This window comes from Lampetra planeri, chromosome 31, assembly GCF_965212315.1.
Source record: "Lampetra planeri chromosome 31, kcLamPlan1.2.h2, whole genome shotgun sequence".
NCBI classification, from domain to species: Eukaryota; Metazoa; Chordata; class Hyperoartia; order Petromyzontiformes; family Petromyzontidae; genus Lampetra; species Lampetra planeri.
In genome coordinates this window covers 494,811-516,546 of record NC_136137.1, presented here as the reverse complement: position 1 = coordinate 516,546, position 21,736 = coordinate 494,811, and the positions used below count along the sequence as shown (strand labels likewise).

Below are 21,736 nucleotides of genomic sequence, written 5' to 3'. Positions count from 1 at the left end.
TTGGCGTGTGGGCACGGAACCCTGACAGGCTGCGCTTGACCTCCAAGCCACCAAGTCATCCCCGTTATCGAATGTTCTTCCTCGCGAGTCATGGTTACTCTCTGGAACAAAGTGATGGATTGTAGCCGTGGAGATGTAAACAAGTGAAATAAGTAAAAGGTTGCATGTCGAGATCCCAATATTAGTTGGCAGTTTTTCCTTTCGGTAGCATAATTTTTGCACGCGCTCGGACCTCTATCTGATAGAGTGAAGCTGCATGGGGTCCTCCCGTTAAGATCTGATTTGCACAGGAAATCGAGGCACATTAAAGTTACATTACTAAGAATGATTTCGTTTAAAAAAAACAGGCTATTAGGGAATAGGTCATTCCAGCCACCCAAAACCTTACATTTTCAATTATTTATGGCATCATGAAGAAAAAACACTATTTTACTGAACGGAAATGGCTTGTAATCTAGTAGATACATAACTCGGCTGTGTATTCTGCGCTATCCAGACATGCGTTGGAAGCATTAATAATAAAAAAAACCTTTAAATTCACTCTCGTGGCATCATCGCATTGACACATTGCACTGAACGTGACAGCGATGTCACTACATTATCACATGCTCTACCACAAATGCTTTAAAGTCTTAGTATAATCGCCAAACTTATCGGACAGCCTTGGACACAAAGCCTTGGTATCTACAACCAGGGGACATTTTTATCTCCGCTATGAAGGTGGGCCATAGCCCAAGGCAGCTATTGTACATTTTATCCTTGTGGGAGGCGTTAGTGACGAATGTGTCCAGTTGTGCGCTTGTGCACCAGTGCCGACATAGCACGGAATAATGTGTTTGTTTGGGTTACATCGTAACTTGACAGTGACCACCAAGGCATGGAAAGACTGGGCCTTGCAATAAAAATGGTAACTGTTCACTTAGCTACAACATTGCCCGAGTCCCTGGACCAATACATTGACGAAGACTTTCCATCACTGCACAAGGTTCTTCTATGGTTGAATGTCGAGATATTTAAAATGCGTTATAAATAAAACTGAATTGCAAGAAAAGCAAATAACATTGTGCTGCCAGTGTTGTGACAAATTTGAAGATCACACAAACATAACAACCGTTTGAGGCCAAAGCCATAAAAATAAATATATACACCACTTAACTCATCATTCCTGACAAATTAACTCGTTACATTGACAAAAACTTCACCTTCAATAAAACGAATTGAATTTAGACTGAGCGGGCTTAAATCATAATTTGTCAAAATAAAGCTGCCGCCCTCTGCTGGCAGAAGGGGCAACTGTAATAAAGCTTAACCAAGTCTATTCATTAAAGCAAAATCACATTTACAACGACTTTCCTGAACTTAAAACAGTGGCTTTTTTGGAGAAAAAAACTATCTATTTTGCAGCACCGAAATGCCTCGTGATCATTAGGTCTGAGAAAAGGTTCAACCAGCTACATACAAGACATTCAAACTTACATCAAAAAGTTAATTTGCAAAGGGATAATCTGGAAATTTTGTGAAAGAGCTTCTTCCCATACAGTCCCCTTTACAAAGGCTGCTGGGTGCACACATTTCTGGGAGCAGCAGTCCTTCACTGTTGGTGATGATAAACTATAAACTTAATTGTTTTTATTTAAAGGTGACCACAGTGGCATGATGTTCTCTCCCTCACCTGGTTTGCAGGATGGGAGTTTGATCCAGACCCTGACGCCTGTGTATTTGAAGTGGCATGTTCTCCCCGTGGTCGCGTGGATTTATTTCCTCCGCGTCCTCCGGTTTTTCCCCTCCACCATTTAGAAAAATGCATTCAAATTTTTTTGATTTGTCTGCTATAAATTTCCACAAGCCACTTCGTTGACCCATCATTTGTGGCGAGGTCGCTTCTGAAAAAGCTAATAGCGGTGGGCTTTACCTGGTAAAACAGTTCAAGTTTTATTTGTGACTTGCTTACCTTTCTTATACTTTGCACTCCTATCGTATTTTTGTACCGTTTGTTGTTGTAACATTCTAACACACCCCTACTGGACATCTGTGAAAAAGCTTTATAGCTCATTGGATTCATCCAGTAAAAGTACATATTCTGATTTGGACAAAAAACACTAGTCCTCTCCCCCCTGTTAAAAACAATGCAATGAATTATATTGCAAAGGGCATGGTTAGGTCCCATCTCAAAGCATGTTAACAGGGGTCTGGGTTTGCCCAATGTATACACCTCCTGTCACTCGACTGGCCTATATAGAGCGAGACACCCAAGAGAATCAAGGAGCTGTCAAGTTGAAAGCTTCATACTTGCAAGGAATTAACTGAACTTCACGCCTGCCAGCTGAGCCAACTCCTCTGGCACAGCATAGCCAATGCACCTAATGAGATGAGTGACAGCTCCTTCTATGTCTATTGGCAATGCCCAATATTGGCATGCATGGCTGACCCAAGGACTCATTTGGCTAAATTAAGTATGCAGACCTCGCTGCTCTTTCAGCAGTAGCAGATGAATGGCAACCTAACCGCAAACGCCACACCACCTCACATCCCAGCTGCAATATCAGCTAATCAACAGTCCACCCCGGTGCACGGTTCAGCCAGAGTCTGGTTTGCATTTGGAAGTGTAATTTCCATTGCTAGGCACCAAAGCTAGACATGCACGGGAAAGAGGAATTGGATGCCGAACACCCATGCGGAGGAATTCCAGAGCACGATTCCCCATCCACAGCTCACGTTTCCCGAGTGGTTGGAACCACCAACTCCTGCACAAATCATGCAGTGGTGGGGAAATTCACCCAAAACTTACTTATTTTATTTGTATTATTTTATTATTTCAATTATACGTGACTTTACCGAAAGAACCAAGAAGATGAATCCCTGCAGTCACGAAAGCTTTAAATCGAAACAAAACTTACAAGGCAATTAGTTTTGTTCGACTTCCACAGGCTGGGGCTGCTGTTCGTGGATTGGCTCCTCCAACTGGGGGTTTCCACTCTGCGCTTCCTCCTGCCAGTGGGGGGTGGGAGAGGGAGGAGAACATGCATCACAGTCAGGGTCTATCCCCGTTTGCCCTCGACAGCCAAGCCTGCGCACTCTTACATTGCAGCATTTTTTTGCCAAGGCTCCCGGCACAAAACAGCACGAAATTATTCCTTATCGTCTTGGCTGTTTAAAGGGTAAAACATTCATAAATACAGGGAAGGATCTATACATTTATACAATTACTTTTAAGTTAATCGACCAATGTTTTAAAGCAGCATTTGCTCGAGACAAACCCCAGACTGGCTTTGACTGCAGATTCTCAGTGTGTTGTGGCCCGTTAGATAAAAAGCCACGAGGTTGCCGAGTGCAAGAGCTCTAGATGTACCCATCGGTCAATTGACTTGGCATTTTATTTTTCCGACAAAACAGATCCTTCTCTTTAAAAAAAATAATTTCATTCCCCCCCCTACCTCCATGCCCCTTTTCCTTATTTCCTTCCCTCCCCCTTAAAAACACTTGGTCCCCAATCGTTGGCCGTGCCATGGTAGGGTGGGCGAGCCCAGGTGCTCGAGTCCATTCCCCAACAGAGGGTGTGGCAACTTAATATACCAAATCGCACATGATTACATGCAGTCTCGCCCTCCTGTTGACGTACCCACTGCATTATCCTTGGCTCTTGAAAAACAAAATGATTAATAAACTAAATTTCAAAGACCACCGCAGCAGTTTTGAAATGCGCGTTGACAGCCGCCGAAATGTGACGTCGTTCAAGTCCGATCGTGTCGCGGGACACGCGCCGCTGGCACCTCGCACGCCGTTGGCGCGTCGTGGTGCTCGTTGGCGTTTTCCTCGACGCCGGGTGAGAGGGCGTTCCCGTTCTGGCGCACCGGCGAGCCACCGTGGCCCCCGACACCGTCGTCGCCGCCGCCCTGCTGCGCGACGTTGCCATTTTCGACCGCCAGGGCGTCATCCGAAGGCCCGTTGGTCGAGGGCGACTTTATGGGGCTGGGCTTGTGGTTCTCAGCCTTGGAGCCGCCAACTTCAAGGAGACGATAAAACGGAGATTATACGCGCAGGGCTACGTGATGGACAGCAGAGGGCGGTGCAGCAAAGATCCATCGCTATAGTTTGGCTTTTTATGCTTTCGCACCTAATGCTTCCCATCTCGCCAGCTGCACTGACCATCGTGGGTACAATCACCCCAAATTAGTTATATACAATCTGCATAATTGATGAATTTTTAACCGCTTACTGAAATGGTACTCGCAAACACCAACAACTTCTGGGTGCAAACCACAGTTTCAATCTCCTTGTTGGATTTGTAGTTGACAAAGGTATCAAGATTAATGCTCCAATTCTGTGACCTAATACTACACGACAGGCAGTGCTCGTTCACCGACCGTGCAGCACGACTGGAAGATTGATCATCTTCCCGACCTCTTGAGACCGCATGCAAGCAATGTATTAATTTTCAAGTCTGAGCACTGTCCAACGAAATAGACTGCCAGCTCCACCAGGGCAAGATTGAGCCACACACACCACAAATGTTGCAGAAGTCACACTAAAACGAGCAATTCTAATAGTGCCTCGTCTTAAGCAAAACGGAGACGCACCAGATTTCTTAGGAGTGGGGGTTTTCGGGGCGAGTTTTCCGGTGTTTCTCTCCAATGGCGGCTTCCTGTTCGTCGTGGCCACCTGTGTGCGAGATAGCGGTGGCCATGGGGGTTTTTTTAAAAGCTCATCAGGCAGCGTTTCCTGGAAAAGCCACAAAGCCAAGGAAAATTTATCTCACTGGCCACTGCAGTGTCAGATGTAAACAATGAGGGTCAAGGCTCCGCGTTTCATTCGTCTGCAGCAATTGCGCAACAACTGGTTTAGATTTTCCTGAAAAACCACAATGAGTGAAGAGTTGTGCACGTTTACATTTTCATGGATATGCGTAGGCTGGCTCGGAGAATGCATGCTCATGATAAGAGTTGGGGCGTAAGCAGCCTGACTATTAGACTACACATTTTGGCAAGATATACGTAAGCTTTTCATGGTGGTAGGTAATACATTATTTAATTGAATTACAACTCCAAATGACAGATGATCAAATCACTGGACCAGTGAAGCATTCCATGGATAATGACAACAAATCACATCTTGCTATAGTCGTTCATCGCACTTGACGAGATGAAAGGCTGGTTGTGCTCCCAAATTGTCATCAACATTGTTATTATCAATACTTAACTAGCGGAAAGTACCTGGTGTTGCCCGGGCAAAAAATATATTTGAAAACTTCTCTTAAAAACATTACATATACATACACAGATACTAAGCAATTGTGAAACCCCGGTGGGCCGTTTGTCCATTTCTCCACCTACAAAATTATAAGAGGCTTGCAGAAGTCAAAAAAGTTATAGAAAGTAGGGGGTAAATGGTTGATATAAAAGGTTAACGAAAATAGTCGACCCCCCCCCCTCGAAAAGATATTTTTACCCCCACGTAGGTATATATACATACAACAAAGTAGTATCTATTGACTCCGTAGTTGTATCTACCGACTGTACAGTAGTGTCTGTTTAGTAGTATTTACCGACTGTAGTAACTATTGACCATAGAAGTATCTACTGGCCCTACAGTAGCAACTACTAACTATATAGTAGTATCCACCGACTACAGTAGTAACTACTAATTCTATAGCAGTATCTACCTCACTCTGTAGTAGTATCTACTGACTGTTTTAGTATCTACTGACCATAGTGGTATATACTGACTGTTTTAGTATCTACCAACTCGATAGCAGTGCATACCGACTGTGGTGGTACCTGCTATCACGACAGTAGTACATGCCAACTCTATAGCAGTATATAGACTCTATAGCACAAACAACTAATTTGACAGAGTGCCGTCGTGAAGCCTCGTCCCCCGTGCAGAACCCCCGGCCTCGCCTAGATTGCCCAGCCAGCCGAGGTGGTACTTTGGCAGGCTGAGCCGCTACCCCCACCCACTGTACAATAATTGTATCCAAGCGCTATAAGATTAGTATCTACTGACCCTATAGTAGTAAAGTGCACACTGGGGTGGGGGGGGGGGGAGAAGACGACATGACACTGAAGAATTAACCTCAGCGTTGTTGAATTTTTAGCATTTTTAAAGCGAAAGATAATTTCCCCCCCCCTCACAGCGAACGCCTGTGCGTTGCTAGGGGCAACCCCCGGTCAGCTTTGTCACCAATGCGCAAATGCGTGCTTTAGCACGCACTGAGCAGCGTAAGGAAATAAATATTAAATGTTGCACAATTGTTAATTTAACTACTTTAAAGTTGATGGATGCGAAAATGGAATAGTGCTGGCTCACCACGGGGCTCATGGCGTGGTACCTGGGCTACTGTTTTTTTTAAACGAAAACCCCACGGTTCGCGAGCCAAATCCTCTGCAACTTCGCGTAGGCAGACAGACGGGCAGAAAAAAAATGGCGTTTAAAGGCAAGAAGATCCAAAGCTCACATTTGTATTCTTCACGTCGATCTTCCCAGCGGTTTTAAGCTGGGTACGGACGATCGTCGTCTTTGTGGCCGTCAACGAAGTCGACTTGTTAACCTACGCACAACCACAAGGTCCGTTATTTCACCAGGCACCCTAAATGATACACCAATCAATAATGTGGCCGTAAAATTAAGATATTCGTAAAAATCACATTTCAACTGCTAAAATTCACAATGTGCACAACAGATTTAGTTTAGCAAACTGAATTTTACGTCGACCGCCTTAGACAGGACACCACTTGTAGAGGGATGGCCAGTGGATATGATCTTAGGATTTTAAATAGCACTTTTATTAAGGTGCGTTACAAGAATTATAAATTGTACATTAATATTGGCTGATGGGGTTGAGTGTTGGAGAGGGGAAGGGATGGCAAGGGAGGGTGATTATAGGGAAAGGGAGGGACGAAGTTAGTAAGGTTGGAGGATGGTTAAGGATGCGGACAGGAAGGAGAGGGATACGCTCTTGAAAAAAAAGTGTCTTAAGTGAGGAATGAAAAATGGTTTGTGAAGTTGCCCATTTGATGTGAAGTGGGAGTTTATCCAATGAAGGGACGCAAAGAGGGAAAAGGAGCAGAAACATGACCGAGCACAGGGAGGGGGGGTAGTGAGGGACAATAGAGATTGTGAATGCAGGGGCCGAGATGAGACACAGTAAGAAATAAAAGACTGGCGACAGACCGGCAGCCCAAGAAGGGAACACTTCGGTGTCAAGAGATCACCATGCATGAACGGATGAGATCAGCTCAGGTGCAGAAGCGAGAAGAACTGAAAGGTGCGATTGTGTGGAGAAGCCTTCATCCAACAGTGGATGGGCACAAACTGCCAATGGACTTACTTCGGTGGCAAGGGTCGGTTTTGTGCCATCAGTTTCCACTTTCTTAACCGTGACCTTGAGCAAAAACAAAAATCAAACATTTATAATGGATGACAATCCATTGCCAGCTACTGTACAGTGGTAATGCTTATATCCAATAAAATGGCTGCCAAATCTAAAAAAACCAAAAAACCTCATGTACGTCAAAAACATTGCCTTAAAAGGAAAGGTGACGTTCGGGCAATAGCCCATCTTGACACATGCATATGTTCACCACTGCCAAAGCAGAACACCTAGGTTTACACAGATCATTAATGACAAGTACATTTTCAGACTTAATAATACAATCAATTATATTTGGATTCGTACAAGAGCATTATGCTCATGCAAGTGCTGTTAAGCGAGGTCGTATTGTTAGCACGGTGTACCAACAGGGGTGGTGTGGCCAACCAGACACCTGACTGCCTTCGTCTCCCAGTGCTTAAGTTTACACCGCACCAGGTACTTCATTTAAAGCAAAGTCGACCTATGGGGATGGTCCAGGAATGGGTCAGATGTTGGCCACGGCTGTGAAACGAACTCGGGTCAATGGGTTCTTAGCACGCGAGCTAACCACTAAGCTACTACACCCCCACACGTGGGGGATGTGCCCGTGTCTGTAAGAGTGTGTGTGTATATATATATCAGGCAAATACCAAGATCCCTGTATATAGCCTTAAACTTTAGGAGCAAGTACTCTTATCAAGCACCTATGAAGGCTGGCACAGAACACGAGGGGGTGGGTGGTCAACACCCCGCATGACTGCCTTGGTTTCCCCAGTGGCAATGTTAATACATCACACCAGGTATTCATTTGAGGTCGAGTCAACCTAGGACAGGTTCAGATAATCGTCACTGGTGTTGGCCATGAACAGGAGTCGAACTCGGCTTTCCGGATTCGTAGCGCAGTGTGCTTAACGTTGCACTACCGCTCCCCACATATATATATGCACACACACTGCATCTTCACACAAACCAGCAACTTTACAGAGCCACTCACTTTAGTCGTTGTGGACTTCATCACTCCTGTCCTTGCAGGGGCACGAGCAGAAGCATCCTTGGACTGCAAAATTCCACGTTTACACCAAGTACAGGGCATTTTATTCAATTGAGATCAAGTAATTGAATCATAATATTATTCCAGTAATAAAAGCACAGTAGACTGGCCTCGAAATACCAAGATAATTCAAGGTTGGGTGCCGCGGTATGTTTAACAAAACGCCATTATTTCCATGAAAACTAGATTGAGCCCATTTATAGCTTGTAGCTCATGTGTTTTCATATCCGGGTGTACAATTTTCAATTCTGTTTATAATTTAAGAATCCTTAAAAAACGTATTTGTGCGATATGGCCCATCTGCCCATGTTATTGAGGACCCACTATATTCTCATAGCACCATTCCCGAACGCCAACATTTATGCGAGCATGACAGACATAGTACCGTCGTGGGCGGTTAGCAAAAGTGAACGGAGATTCTCTGCATAATTTAATATGAAGAGTCCCTAATGCAGCCAGACCTGGCAGCATCTCCCACCACTGTGACCTTCACCCTCCGCACGAGCGCAAGTGACCACAATCAGAATATTTATTTATATTGGAGGAATCCGATGAGCTATAAAGCTCTTACTCGTTGGTTCTAGATTTGAAGCGTTCGTGACTGAAAGGATTCAGACTGTTTTTTTTTTTCGGTAAAGTCACATAGGTAAAAAGGAAAACTAAATTAAATCACGACGTTTCGGGCCCAACACAAGCGTCCTTCTTCAGGTGGGGACAACGTAGCGAAAGCACAACCACTTAAGTGTCTAAGAGATGGCTGTGACGAGGAATTATATAGTCGCGGGGTAGGAAGGAGGGGAGGGGCCATGGTGAGTGTGTGGGCAGGCTGTGGACTGGGAGGCAACGATGTGAGGAACGGGGTGGGCGCATGGAGGCAACGTATGGAGTTCAAACTGAAGCTGTGTGATGCAGGGGGCGGAAGTAGATAAGAAAGCTAAGATTAAGCAGCCTTTTGTTATGCTGCCGGGGGGGGGGGGGTAAATTAGAAATGCGCAAGCTGAAAAACAACGTGTGGTAATGGTGATGGTAGTGTGTGAAGCTGGGAGTAGAAGACTGGGAATATGGATATGAAAATAAATATTAACTGGCTGTCGAGCAGTAAACTGCGCGGTAGATAAAGTTTAACTTGGTTAATTACATCCTTCCAATGATTGCTCAATTTGAATCTATGTTCTCGATTGAAGTTATGTCTATGTTTGTATATCTGGATGGCTTCATGGAAAAATCTTTGGTAGTATCCAGGAGGCTTGCAGAGTACCTTGGTATCGCAAAACACAATGTCATGAGAACCAGCAGTATTATAAGTGGTCAGCTACAGCCGAAGAATTCGTCCTGCCGTGCTTCAAATCCGACTTGTGCTCGCAAATGCGGTCAGATATGTCGTTTCGTTTCACCAATATAACAATCACCACAGGTGCAACTCAGTTTGTAGACACCAGGGTACTGTAAGTCAGGAATGACATCCTTTACGAATGGGATCAGATCACGGATCTTGTGTACTGTACCAAATCAGACCTGGATCGTGTGTTTGTTTAGAATTTTGTAAACCTTTTTGGTAACGCCTGCTATGTATGGCAACGTAATGATTTTAATGATATAAAGCACAGCAGCTTCCCCCAGCGCCTCCCTCAACCCCGAATCCTGTCACTGACCAATCTCCCGGGAACAGCGTTGGGCTTCCCATTCTCGATGGGCACTCCCGGACGGGAAGACGCGGCACGGGCCTCGGGGGCCGTGGTGGGCCGCGTGGTCCTGTTTGCCATCGGCGTTGCCTTTGCCAGGGGTCCAGTTCGCGCCGCGGTGGCAGACGATGGTGCGGGCTTGCGTTCCGTGCCACCACTGGGCGTAGGGGCAACCACTGCATTCCTGATGCTCATCGTTGCTCCTGGGGGGCGGGGGGGGTCGAAGTGTAAAGAGAAAGGGGGTGTTAAATGTGCTCCATTATGCACCCGCTACTAAGATGGCTAGCCATTGAACAAAGACGGTCACTGCATCACGTGCTTTTGGATGCGCTTCTGTGGCCTTCTGGAATACCCTTCCTTCTGACATTGGGAAGCCACTGGAGCTATGCACTTTTAAATCTAGATTGAAAACGAATTTCTTTAGAACTACTTGTGTCGAGTTTGTTTTCCTTCCCCCGCACCTCAGATTAACATACATAGATGGCCAGACCTGACATAAGTGTACATTTAAGACTCGCTGAGAAACTGACTTTGCTCAGTGTGTAGTTGTGGAGCCCATTTTGTCAGTCCACTGCTGGATGAGCACCTCCCCCACTGTTGTGGGGGTTGTGCACCCATAATTCCCCACTGGTATGGGGTAAGGGCAGGGAACAGAGGCTTGGGAGGACTAATTACATTTCTAACAATACATGTGTTGCACTGCCCTCTGCTGCCAACCATGCAGCGATGTGGCTAGCGCCACACCTGGCAACGTTAAAATCGCCCCAGAGCTGATGTTTAGCCACCACGGCAGCTACTCAATGCGGAGTACGACCTCGGGGGGAGGCCCTGGACCAGTTCAGATATCAGTCACCACCTATGGTAACCGTGGCTGAAAATAACAAAAACGGTTAGACGGGCAAATAGCCATGGTGTGCCAATCATTGCGCTATCAAACGAAACCACTCCAGTACTCCGTGCATACCTAGACCATGGCGGCCGGGGGTTGTGGCTGGTCGGGCGCGTGCGATGCTGCTGGCCCCTGCTGGCGCTGGGCCCTTGGTGTCTGTAGTCGTCGCTGTCGACGCCACCTTCGGCCGGGCTCCTGTGGGCAATGATAAGAGCAAAAACCAAGCAACGTTAGTTACAGTATAGGGCATGAGCAGCAGTGGAACCGTGTTTAGCGCACTGCACGGTGAACCCAGAAAGCCCAGTTAGATTCCTGGGTCACAGCAAAAACGAGTGGCGAGTAATGTCAGAAATAGACCTGGACCGCTCCTTAACAGACCCACACCGACCAGCATGGGGAAATATGGTCAACCACCATGACGTCATGTGCATGGAGTGGAGAGGCTTTCATCCAGCAGTGGGTTGGTAAAAGGCTATAAAATAGCTATCAAATGAAATGGCAACGTTTTAATGTAAAAGTTACAAGTGGCAGGCATCCGAATAAGAGGATATATAATTCAGTTGGAAGATGTTGACCAAGACAAAAAAGCCAGAACTCCCGTCTTGAAGAAATGGCTAATGGACGTCGCTGGACATTGCCATGGTTTCGCAAATAATTGGACAAAACGAGCACCGGTCGAGGCGATGCAATATCATCTATTCTACACAAGGAACACACAAGACCATGGGCAATGCACATGTTTGTTGTGCGAGCCGCTTTACACACCAGAAAGCTTCACCGAAGGCCTCGTCAGTTTCTTGGGCTCGGCCAGCTTTTCCTCTCCCTTTGGCTCTCCCTTGACACCAGTGGCTGTGGGTCAGTGTGAAAGGTTGCACCGAGTTTAATTGGTCCTTGCCATTTGTTCGAAATCTTCACCACTGGCTCAGGGTCGACACCACAAGCCCTGCCCCCATTGCTCAGCAGGGAGGTGTGGACTTATGACAAAAGCAAACCACAGCACCAAAGGACAATATTAAAAAGGAATGGAACAATAGTAAGTTAGTACAGCCATAAGAATATTAAAAACAGGCAATAGGGATGATGAGGATTCATAGTTTAAAATAAATTGTGCACAATGTAAGCATTAAATCATGAATTAATTATACAAGATTCATGCAAATTAACAAGGTTACTTAATGTGAAAGTGTTGCCTGAAGAGTAATACGAGGTCAAGGACAACAAATAAAACAGAAAAAAATAGAATAGACTTTTAAACGGTCACCATTCATTCAGTTGCCGGAGGAGAATTTCTACAGGCCCTTGACTGCCGTGACAATTCAGCCCTCCATTTGCCATTTTACAGATTGTTACAATTTGGGCTCCCCATTCAAGAATCCGTTCGTCTCTTTTGGCAAGATAATTCATTCTCTCAAATGGTTCTGTTTTAAGTTTTGTTCACCATCAACCTAAACAAAACTTACATTTGACAATTCAGAAACTGTCGCACACACACACACAATTATATGCATGCATTACAAGGAAAAGAATACATTTTTTGATCGACGGATGAAATGTAGTTGCAAGCCTCTGAACAGAACTTGTCGAGCATTCACGAACGGCCACCTTTAACATCTTCGTTACAGGCTTACCGACAGTCCTTTTGGCGGTGGCCAAGGATGGTGGGGGGGCCGCCTTTAGGACGCTGGTCGTAGTTTTGCCGGCCATCCTGGCGGTGGCAGCCCGTGGCGGGGTGTCCGTGGCAGGCTTGGTGGCGGCGGTTGTGGTGGTGAAGAGGATGCGCGTTGTCGGGACGCGTTTCTCCAATGGCTTGGGCACTGCCTTTCCCTCCATCGCCAGCTGGGATGGCGGGGGAGGATGCAGAAGAAAAAAGCCAGCAATGACGACAACAGCAAATCCTCACTCGTTCAAGGGTGACAAGCCAGAAGAGCAACATTTAGGGAGCCCAATGCGTTTTCAGGTTGCACCTTATTATGAACTTTTTTGTTCCAACATGTGAAGTGAAACATCAGACACTGCCCGTGGCACAACGCAACAAAACATTGGAGGGCTGTAGAGCACAGCCAGGAGAAACCTACACAAAAGTATCTTTAACCATGCAGATACATGCTGCACTAAAGGCAGCACATGTCACACCTCATCTTTCTCTGGACGATTACAGCTTAAAACTCAAATTAAATAGTAGACTGGTAATTATCCAACTGCTTAATGCAGGCTTCTCGGTGATGGAGTTCATTTGACTACCTCAGCACACTGGTCAGTGCAGGTTGGAGGAGAGAGGGGGTCCATAGTTAGTTCAGATAGCACTTCACCACTTATGTTAGCCATGGCTGGGAATTCAACTCAGGTTGTCCATTTATTAGCATGGAACGGTAACTAAAGCATCACTCTATCTTTGGTTCTAAATGCCACAATGTAAAATAGTCAAGTTATGGAAAAAAAATCAAAACTTAGACAAAAAAAATCTCATCGTTACAATGGAATGTCGACAGCCCTGCAGTTTCCTCCATTACCTTGCCCTTTGGGTCCTTATTGGCACCGGCCGTTGGGGAAGCCTTGGCCACGGTGGCAGATTTGGCAGTGACGAGGGGCGACCGTTTAGCCGCCGTCGCCGGTGACGCCACCCCCGCCTCGGGTCGGGGCTTCTTGGATGTGCTGGTGACCGGTGTGCCTGCGGGCCGCTTGGACGAAGCCAGCCCCACTCCTTTCGTCTTCACTGGGGTCATCGTTTTGGACTGAGGCAACGAAGAGGCCTTCACACGCACGGACATACATATGCACGTGTTTAGCGCCGGTGAAAATAGAGGCCCGTCCACGCACGTAGGCAGCGTGGGTGCGTCGCGCTGCATCAGCAGAGTTGTCGGATGCCAGGTATTTGGGAATTAGGTCTCTCAGTTAGGAGTATTGCCTGTGGGGGAGGGCTTCGGTTTGTCAGTGTTATTCTGGAAGCACATCAGAGAGTGCAATTGGAAAGGTCCCATCACAATGACTTAAAACGCTCGCAATATAATGCACATTCATGACGCTCATGTAAATAAAGAATAACACCTCTAAATATGTTGTGTGTACATGGCCCTATTGGCGTTGGGCCAAGAGACTGGTGGCATTGCTATGCACCCTCCCCCTTTCTCTCGTAAGACCCCCACTCCTTCAACAGGCCGGCCCATCTTACCCCCTCCACAGATTTAAATTGTCCTGCTGCAACCAAAAAGGATTTTATGCCATATTAAATTCAAGTGTTTCGTTTTTACACTGTTAAATTACCACAAGATATGGAAAACTACAATACTTTTAAAAAGGTGTACAGATTTTTTTTACTCATTTATCCAGGAAAGCTTCAGAGAGCCAAGACTTGTTCTTATGGGGTTGGCAAGTTTCCACAATAGGGGGCGATGTTGCCGTGTAACCAACATTTCCGAGTTATTTTTTTAGCATTGGTCTGTTTGGCCAAGACCGGTTAGTGTTTTTTTAACTCATTCATTTAATATTCATGGGTCCGATTCCAGCACTTTAATGCAAATAAAACAGTGGATTATTTAATGTATCATTCTTATTGTTGTTTACATTGCGTCAGTCCTTTCAGTTAGTCCTGTAAAGCACTTTGTATTGCATTCTTTGCACGAATTGTGCTTACAAGTAAAGTTTTATTCGATTTGAAGTTTCCCACTTAAAGTACAACACACCATTAACACAAAACAATTAACTACAGATGCTTGAACCTAAAAGCCACCGTGTTCACTGGCCCTTCATTGCACCCCACCTTGGGTTTTAGAGTGGATTCAACAGCGGGCACGCCGGCCGGTAGAGGCTCGCCGGCCGTTACAGGCTCCAAGGAATGGGCACCGTCTTCCCGTTCTGGTGGTGTATCGGAGCAGACAACACAATAAGATCCGTGAGCATCCCATGGACATTTCCTTAAAGACAGCCTCGTTATTTAGTGACGTATACATCAATGAGACGATGCCACTAAACAAGATGGATGGTCAGAAATGTCAACCAGCCATTCATACACAAGCCAAGCTGACCCTGATGAATGGTATTCATCTCCCATGTGCAACACTAGAGCCAATGGTGAGAATTCCACATTTATAAAAACGGTAGAAACCAGGTTCCTCCATGGTACAACCACTGTCGACATTACACGTAAAGGAAAAAAAGTTCATCAAAACAACGATAACGGAGGTGGCTAGTCAGCCAAGGGAAAAAGAGCACCGATCCTAGGTTCAAATCATAATTCCAATCTCCCATGTTTGAAGCAGGTTCTTAAGAACAGCGCTCTGATGGTCTCAGTCCAGATTTGGAAAAATTCCTAATCGGAGAATTGAAAAATGGCTGCCATGTGGGAAAGTGCAGCGTGGACAAGCGGTCGCTTGAGACTATCTCAGGAGTCGTTCCACGTCACCTTCTAGGGAGGAGCATTCTTGAACATACGGGCGCTCACAACCGCCCGTCAGCCGTGACAAATGTCACTTGGTCACATGACAAGACACCGACAACGCTACTGTAAATAATATTTAAGGAAAAGAGCAAAGTTTTCTAAAGTTCCTGGATGATAAATCGGAGCGCGAACTGCGAGGGGCGCACCTGGAGGCTGCGATGTGGCAAGTTCCGGCTGCGGTAGTGCGCCCTCCTCACCGGAGGTCCCCGTGCAGCTCAGCTGCGCCAAAACGCAGCCCTCTGCCTGCTGCGGAGTTGCTGGCGGCGTCAGCTCGAACGCCAGGTCCCCCAGCAGCCGCTCGTCTGCTGTGGAGACAGGAGGCCAATACGGGAATCGAACTAACCGGCTCGCTCACCGTCAACACCCTACGACTAAGACTGAAACGGTTAGAGTCGGAGCGTGTGCCAGCTACATCCGTGTCAGCCAGGTATAACGTGAGATTATCATCGATGTGACGAGTATTTTTTTAGGCACCAAATTGACCAAAACAGAAACTAACAGTGGTGCAAGAGGAATGGAAGTGTTCGCGCCGAGGACTTTACGTGGACAAATTGCGAGCTCCGGCACGGGCTCCACTTCCGAGACGAATGCCACACTGGGCACCAGCTGCTCCTCCTCTCGGTCAGCCTCCAGCTCTGTGGGCTCCACCCGGTCCGCCGCGGGCTCCACCAGCTTGGCCGCTGTGGCATCTTCGGCAATAACAAAGAGGATTCTGTGACTAACGTCTTGACTTAAAGCTTCCTTCGTACGGAACACAAATACAGGCATGGACCATAGTACGGCAGTGCCCGCTTCGATCGTTCATTGCCAGCATTTAAGATTCACCAGGCTACATCTGAAGCTGTCCCACTCAATCGACAACAAGTCCCCACCACACAGAAGACAAATCAGTCATGGACTTGACGTCACACTTTTTTTCATAAACTAAATTCCAGTCCGCGTTGTGAGATTTGAGGATTCACCTTCCGATGCGCAAGCTGGTTGGGGCTCCTCGTGATGGCCGAGCGGCTCTTCTTGCGACACATCAGCCGCTTCTTGCACCAAACCGTGACTCTCCAATTCCGCAGGGGTCAACGGTGACTCCACGTCGCTGTGCGGACTCTCCAGAGGGGCACTCTCAACGGGTAAAGTACCATCCTGGTGAATTGGGCTCTCAATGGAGCAGGGACTGTCCGTGGCAGCACTCTCAAAGAGGGCGCCGCTCTCCAGCAATACTTCCTCCGCAGCATTCAAGGGACTAGGTCCAGTTTCCATGTCGTGCCCAAGCCCAAGGTTTTCTGTAAAAAACAAACAAACAAAACACCTCATCGAGTTATGGAGTAACAAATATGATTTGTTCTTAAGCACCCAATACAGCGGTCCATCTCGGTGCGCTCGACAACTCGACTTGCCTCGCAAACATTTTAAATGCGACCCCGATGGGAGCCGTGCCGTGGGCACGCGATTCACAGCTCCTGGCCTGCAAGCGGGGATTAGTCTGACGGTTGGGGGCAATCCCAATTGAGTAAACAGTTTCAAATTCAATGAAACCACCTTGTGTATGAATGGCAGGAAGCCCTAACTTATACTTTTGTCAGTGCCATATATTCAGCGGAGCTAAATTTCATATAAACGTGAACCAAGAACTATAGAGAAAGACTACAATTACGGAAGCAGGTTTTCAACACTAAATCTGTCCATGGTGGGCAACGCCAAACCAACAGCTGTGAAACAACAACTTGACAATGGGGGCTGGACTATCAATGGGCCTCGGTACCGTGACCATGACTCTCTCCCCGTCAGCAGGAGAAAAATCGAAAACTTCTTCCGCCATCCTGTCCCCGCGGCAGCAATAACGCAGTGCACACCACACACTCCCATTCACACCCAGAACCACGTCACTTCTACACCAACGCCTCAGTCAGCCACATTGATTACACCTTTGCGCGTAGGGGCGAACAAAACATTTATAAGGGTGATATATTAAAAAGCACTCACTGGCTTATTTTCAATGCAACTGCTAAACACTGGTAATGCAAAGTAGGATAGGAGCAATGACGATTGACTTTGAACAAATGCTGGATTAATTGCTACTATACTCTCTCCAACTCATTAGAAGATTCAAGACCACTACTGTAATTATCTAAAATTTTATCAAGATTACGACCATGCACTGAAATGACTTTAAACTCCCTCAATATAGCAACAATTTTCAGCCTTAGTACATTTTCTGCTGGATGAAGGCCTCTTCAAATTGTGTTCTCATGGGGATTGTCAGACCATACCAGTCGGTGCAGGTTTGCCCGAGCGGGTGCCTAGAATCGGTTCTGACAATTACTTACCACCCAAGTTTGCAGTGGCCAAGAAACAAACTCAGGTTTGCAGGGTTCAAAGCAGAGCACTTGATACTCAGTATGCAGCTGGAGAATTTACATGTAGAGTCTATTACAAAGCACAGGCAACATGTTACTTCTCGCCACTGGATGCTACGGTGGTCAGATCTTAACTACCCTCGCCTGGTATACAGAAGGTCTTGAGTTCGATCCAGACACGCCCGCTGTATATTTGGAGTTTCCATGCGGTGTTCGTGTGGATTTTACTCCGGGGACTGCGGTTTTTCCCTCCACATTTCAAAACATGCATTTGGAGTATTTGGCTGCTATAAATGTTCACATTACAAGCCATTTTGTCGAGTTATCATTTGTGGCCAGGTCGCTCAGTGGGCCTTACCTGGTAAAATAAAAAGTTTTGTTTAAATATCAATGAAACCAACTCGCATCATGTAGGCGAGGTTGGGGGGGGGGGGGGCCTTTGGAGGAATGTTTAGGCAAACTCCAGACATGTAAATCAGAGCAGATCCAAGACGCGTCCCTTGCACGGAACCTGTCAGGGCAGGAGTAACATCCCCCAGAGCGCAGCACTAACTCACCAGGGGACGTGTTTACTCGTGGAAGACCCTCACGGAACACATCAACAGGATCCTTTATTTAAGGGTTTGTTTTAGTTTATTACATTTCCCGTTGACTTGTCCTTAGAATACAATCCAGGAAAGAAAAAGCGTTGGGATGAAATTTAATCTACAATCCATATGCTTTTTTGCCTCGCGTACATTTTACATCTAGTACAATCAATGGTGTTCCACTATGCCTTGGGTATAGAGATGGGATGTGAAAAAGGTCCGATATGTGAACATACATTGAAAATTATAGTTATACCATGCACCATTAAGGTTATTGGACAAACTGCTTTAAAAACACGTGAAAAGATCACGTTTGGAAATATGGCCGGTTAATTGGTTGGAGCAGATAGAAGACGGTGCGATATAAAAAATAATATGGACAAAACACTGCCGCAACACTCGGGTTCAACGTGGGTCAATACTGTACTTGGCGGCGGGTTCGCCATTTGTTACACGCACGGCTCTTTCCTACAAAAACTTTCCTCGGTGAAAAACACGTGCAGCGCACACCACACATTGTCCTGCTCTCGAAGCGGTCAGCCAATCCGACAAGACCACAAAGCCAGTGGGGCTGCCACCTCGTGTACGCACACAAATACACAAGATCACCGACTGCAAGTCCTTTTAAAAACGCCTTCATCTCTCTGCATATGAACACCTAAACAGTATACGCAGCGTTTGCTCTATTAGAAAGACGATGACACATTTCCTGTTTTCTTTGTTACATTCCTGCCCGGAGATACAATGAGAAGTAAACTCTGGGTAAGAATGGGTTTCTTTAAATGAGGAACGAATATTTTACCTCAACAGCTCTTATCAGAAAGAAATGGACTTTCAATTGTAAATCGAATTAGTGACTATCGTTGAGATAACCAAATTGAAAAGTCAATTTCTTAGCCGAGTAGACTTGACTGAAGATGCTTCTGATAAGGGCGGTTGAGTAAAATGTTGGCTCCTCATTAAAAAACGGAGGTACTAATCGTTACCTCTACCGTGGTCGGCCGGCGAGCCTGGATGCCTTTGCTCAGTTCTCCAATTGTTTCAGGATACACCATATTTGGCCTATTATAACGTTGCACATTGTAAGTCTCCTCCTTTTGATATTCCCACTGTATTTGGGGTTTTTGGAAGATGATAAAAAATGCTTACACAAAAAATAGACCCAGGTAGAATTCTGCACAAGCCTCCCCCTTACCTCCGGTTCCGGCATGCAGCAAATTGTCTTGCGAGGCTGCTTCAGCGCCAGCCGGACTACTCAGCTCTGCCACCATGCTGGTTGGCGTCATCAAGGGGCCCAGATCTTTTTCCAACGGCAATTTCAAGAGGCTCGTAGCTTCTTGCAGCGCCAGTTTCTCTTCTGCAAGACGCAACAGCGTGCAGGTGTGCGTGGTTTAGACAAAGATCACACCCCCACAACCACCTACGTAGCCTACACAGGCTGTTGGGGCAAGTGCTTATTATTGTGCTAGACACGTACAGGCACTCGTTCCCGGTGTTTATAAACACAAAGGTGCGTTTAAAACTCCGAATTCAAGTCAAACCAAATGCCCAAGTGATATTGTGTGCGTTTCACCTTCCAGTGCAGTGGGATTATCTTCGACAGAATCTTCTGCAACGAAATGCAAGTACGGTTTAGACAATGAAACAAGCAGCATGTTAGACACGTACACACGAAGAAACATGAAGCAAGGAGTAGATGCATGGGCAAGGAAATCAAGTCTCGCACTGGCAATGCATGTGGGCACCCATGGTCCTATAATGTTCGTTTAAAAGTGAATCTGACAAAAGTCACAGCCAGTGCTGTGAGTCACCTTGCAGTATGGTGGCAATAATTACAATTTAATCTGCAGATTCTTTTGCAATGAAATACAAAATTGCAGCAATTTTTAACAGCACAATTAGGCACAGCCTATGATATACTTCAATTCCATCATACTAAGAAAAATATAAAACGGAACAAATTCACGACAACTTAGTTTACCTAGGGACAAAGTGAATACTCACAAAACACTTTCACAGCTCATGTCCACAAATGGAAAGCAAACAAGAAAACTCTTACAGCATAAGCCAATGCTTGCCCAATACCAGTCACCTGACGGGCGTGAATGCATGAGGCTGGCCACAAAGGCCCCCTAAGAGCCACAGAATGCCAGAAATGCGAATCGTGATGGGGCACGCCTCAAGAGGACTCTCCAGCGGATGAGTTAACTCACCAGAGCCTACAACTGTTCACCTGAGGACCCCCAAAACACGGGGGTGAAATGTAGCAACCACACCCTGGTTATACCAGTGGGCTCAACAGATGTAACTGCAAGCTGCTGCTGCTATGATACCCTTTACTGCAGAAGCCATGGGTTATAAAAAGGAGTTCTAGTTTTCCTTGTAAAATTGTGCAACAGCCTTGTGGCGCACAGAATTAACTGTAAATGTTTTCATGTAAATGTCTTGGCATTTAGGTTACACCAACCTAGAGTGTGAAAGTTGCAATGAGCAAGCTAAAACATAACTGTTTGCATTTCACTTGAGTGGTCTGCTCAGGCAATAAACTGCATAGAGCATGTACATATACATCTCTTGTTAATCCACTGCTGGATGAGGGCTCCTTACACGGTGCGGATCGTGGGGGTAATTGGACTACATTTCACGATACTGGTCAGTGGGGGTTGTGACGGCGAAGGGCAGACAAGTTTCATTCGCTTCACCAGGCGAGTCGACAAGATACCAGGATTCTCAATTTGCAAAAGCAGTCTGGGGCACCAAAATTAAAGCAAAAACATTCAACAAATCTCAGCAATTAAACAGAAAGTGGCAGAAAACCAATTAGCAAACCAGGAACTCGAAAAAAGCATAAACATAAACCAATGTCGAAATTATAATTTCCTTGCAGTGCAACTCAGGCAGATTATGTTTAGACCAATTGCAATTAAGGTATATAAACCAATAAGCAGACATAGAACATCCATATTACTAGGATAAAACAGTAGAGGATTAATGTCAAATAAGTACAAGTACGGATTTCGCCAGTCCTCGGTTGCCCACAACGCAGCCCCCCCCCCTACAGCAGCCGAGAACCCTGCCGCTTGGATGGTTGCCATCCAAGCACTATCCAGGCTAAAACCTTCTTCTGCTTGTCTTCTGAGATCCACAACACAACATCGGTCATTCTTGAGGATTGGTCAAAGGGCTGGAGTACAAAGGAACAAGTATTTAACTGTGTAGTTCAAGTCAAAAGTAATACAAGATTGTAAATGTGGCTTGGCTCTCCAACACACCGGCGTGCTGGACTAGTAACGGATTTGGCATGCTCCGTTTACGTGACAAACCCTTACTAGTTGGCGGTGTCGGGTGGTGGCGGGTTTAACGACACATTTATATTTTACGCGATCTAAA

The 21,736-nt window shown here is 46.1% G+C and overlaps 1 protein-coding gene across 5 annotated transcripts in view; it reads right to left on the bottom strand.

Annotated features, from left to right (window-relative positions):
* Window positions 1-21,736, bottom strand: part of LOC144729045 (uncharacterized) — a 38,603-nt gene that overhangs the window by 3,430 nt on the left and 13,437 nt on the right. For 2 of the 5 annotated variants that reach the window (XM_078608887.1, XM_078608888.1), the window contains exons 4-20: window positions 19,920-19,955; window positions 19,542-19,703; window positions 16,371-16,685; window positions 15,951-16,097; window positions 15,555-15,713; window positions 14,731-14,825; window positions 13,484-13,723; window positions 12,602-12,809; window positions 11,739-11,822; window positions 11,049-11,168; window positions 10,055-10,287; window positions 8,346-8,408; window positions 7,328-7,381; window positions 6,455-6,547; window positions 4,578-4,659; window positions 3,771-4,003; window positions 2,898-2,988 (exon numbers count right to left, since the gene is read on the bottom strand). In XM_078608887.1, the coding sequence (XP_078465013.1) occupies window positions 2,905-2,988; window positions 3,771-4,003; window positions 4,578-4,659; window positions 6,455-6,547; window positions 7,328-7,381; window positions 8,346-8,408; window positions 10,055-10,287; window positions 11,049-11,168; window positions 11,739-11,822; window positions 12,602-12,809; window positions 13,484-13,723; window positions 14,731-14,825; window positions 15,555-15,713; window positions 15,951-16,097; window positions 16,371-16,685; window positions 19,542-19,703; window positions 19,920-19,955 (2,408 nt within the window). In that variant the 3' untranslated portion in view covers window positions 2,898-2,904. The remainder of the gene's footprint in view (window positions 1-2,897; window positions 2,989-3,770; window positions 4,004-4,577; window positions 4,660-6,454; window positions 6,548-7,327; window positions 7,382-8,345; window positions 8,409-10,054; window positions 10,288-11,048; window positions 11,169-11,738; window positions 11,823-12,601; window positions 12,810-13,483; window positions 13,724-14,730; window positions 14,826-15,554; window positions 15,714-15,950; window positions 16,098-16,370; window positions 16,686-19,541; window positions 19,704-19,919; window positions 19,956-21,736) is intronic. The other 3 variants (XM_078608891.1, XM_078608889.1, XM_078608890.1) reach the window with 3 other exon arrangements.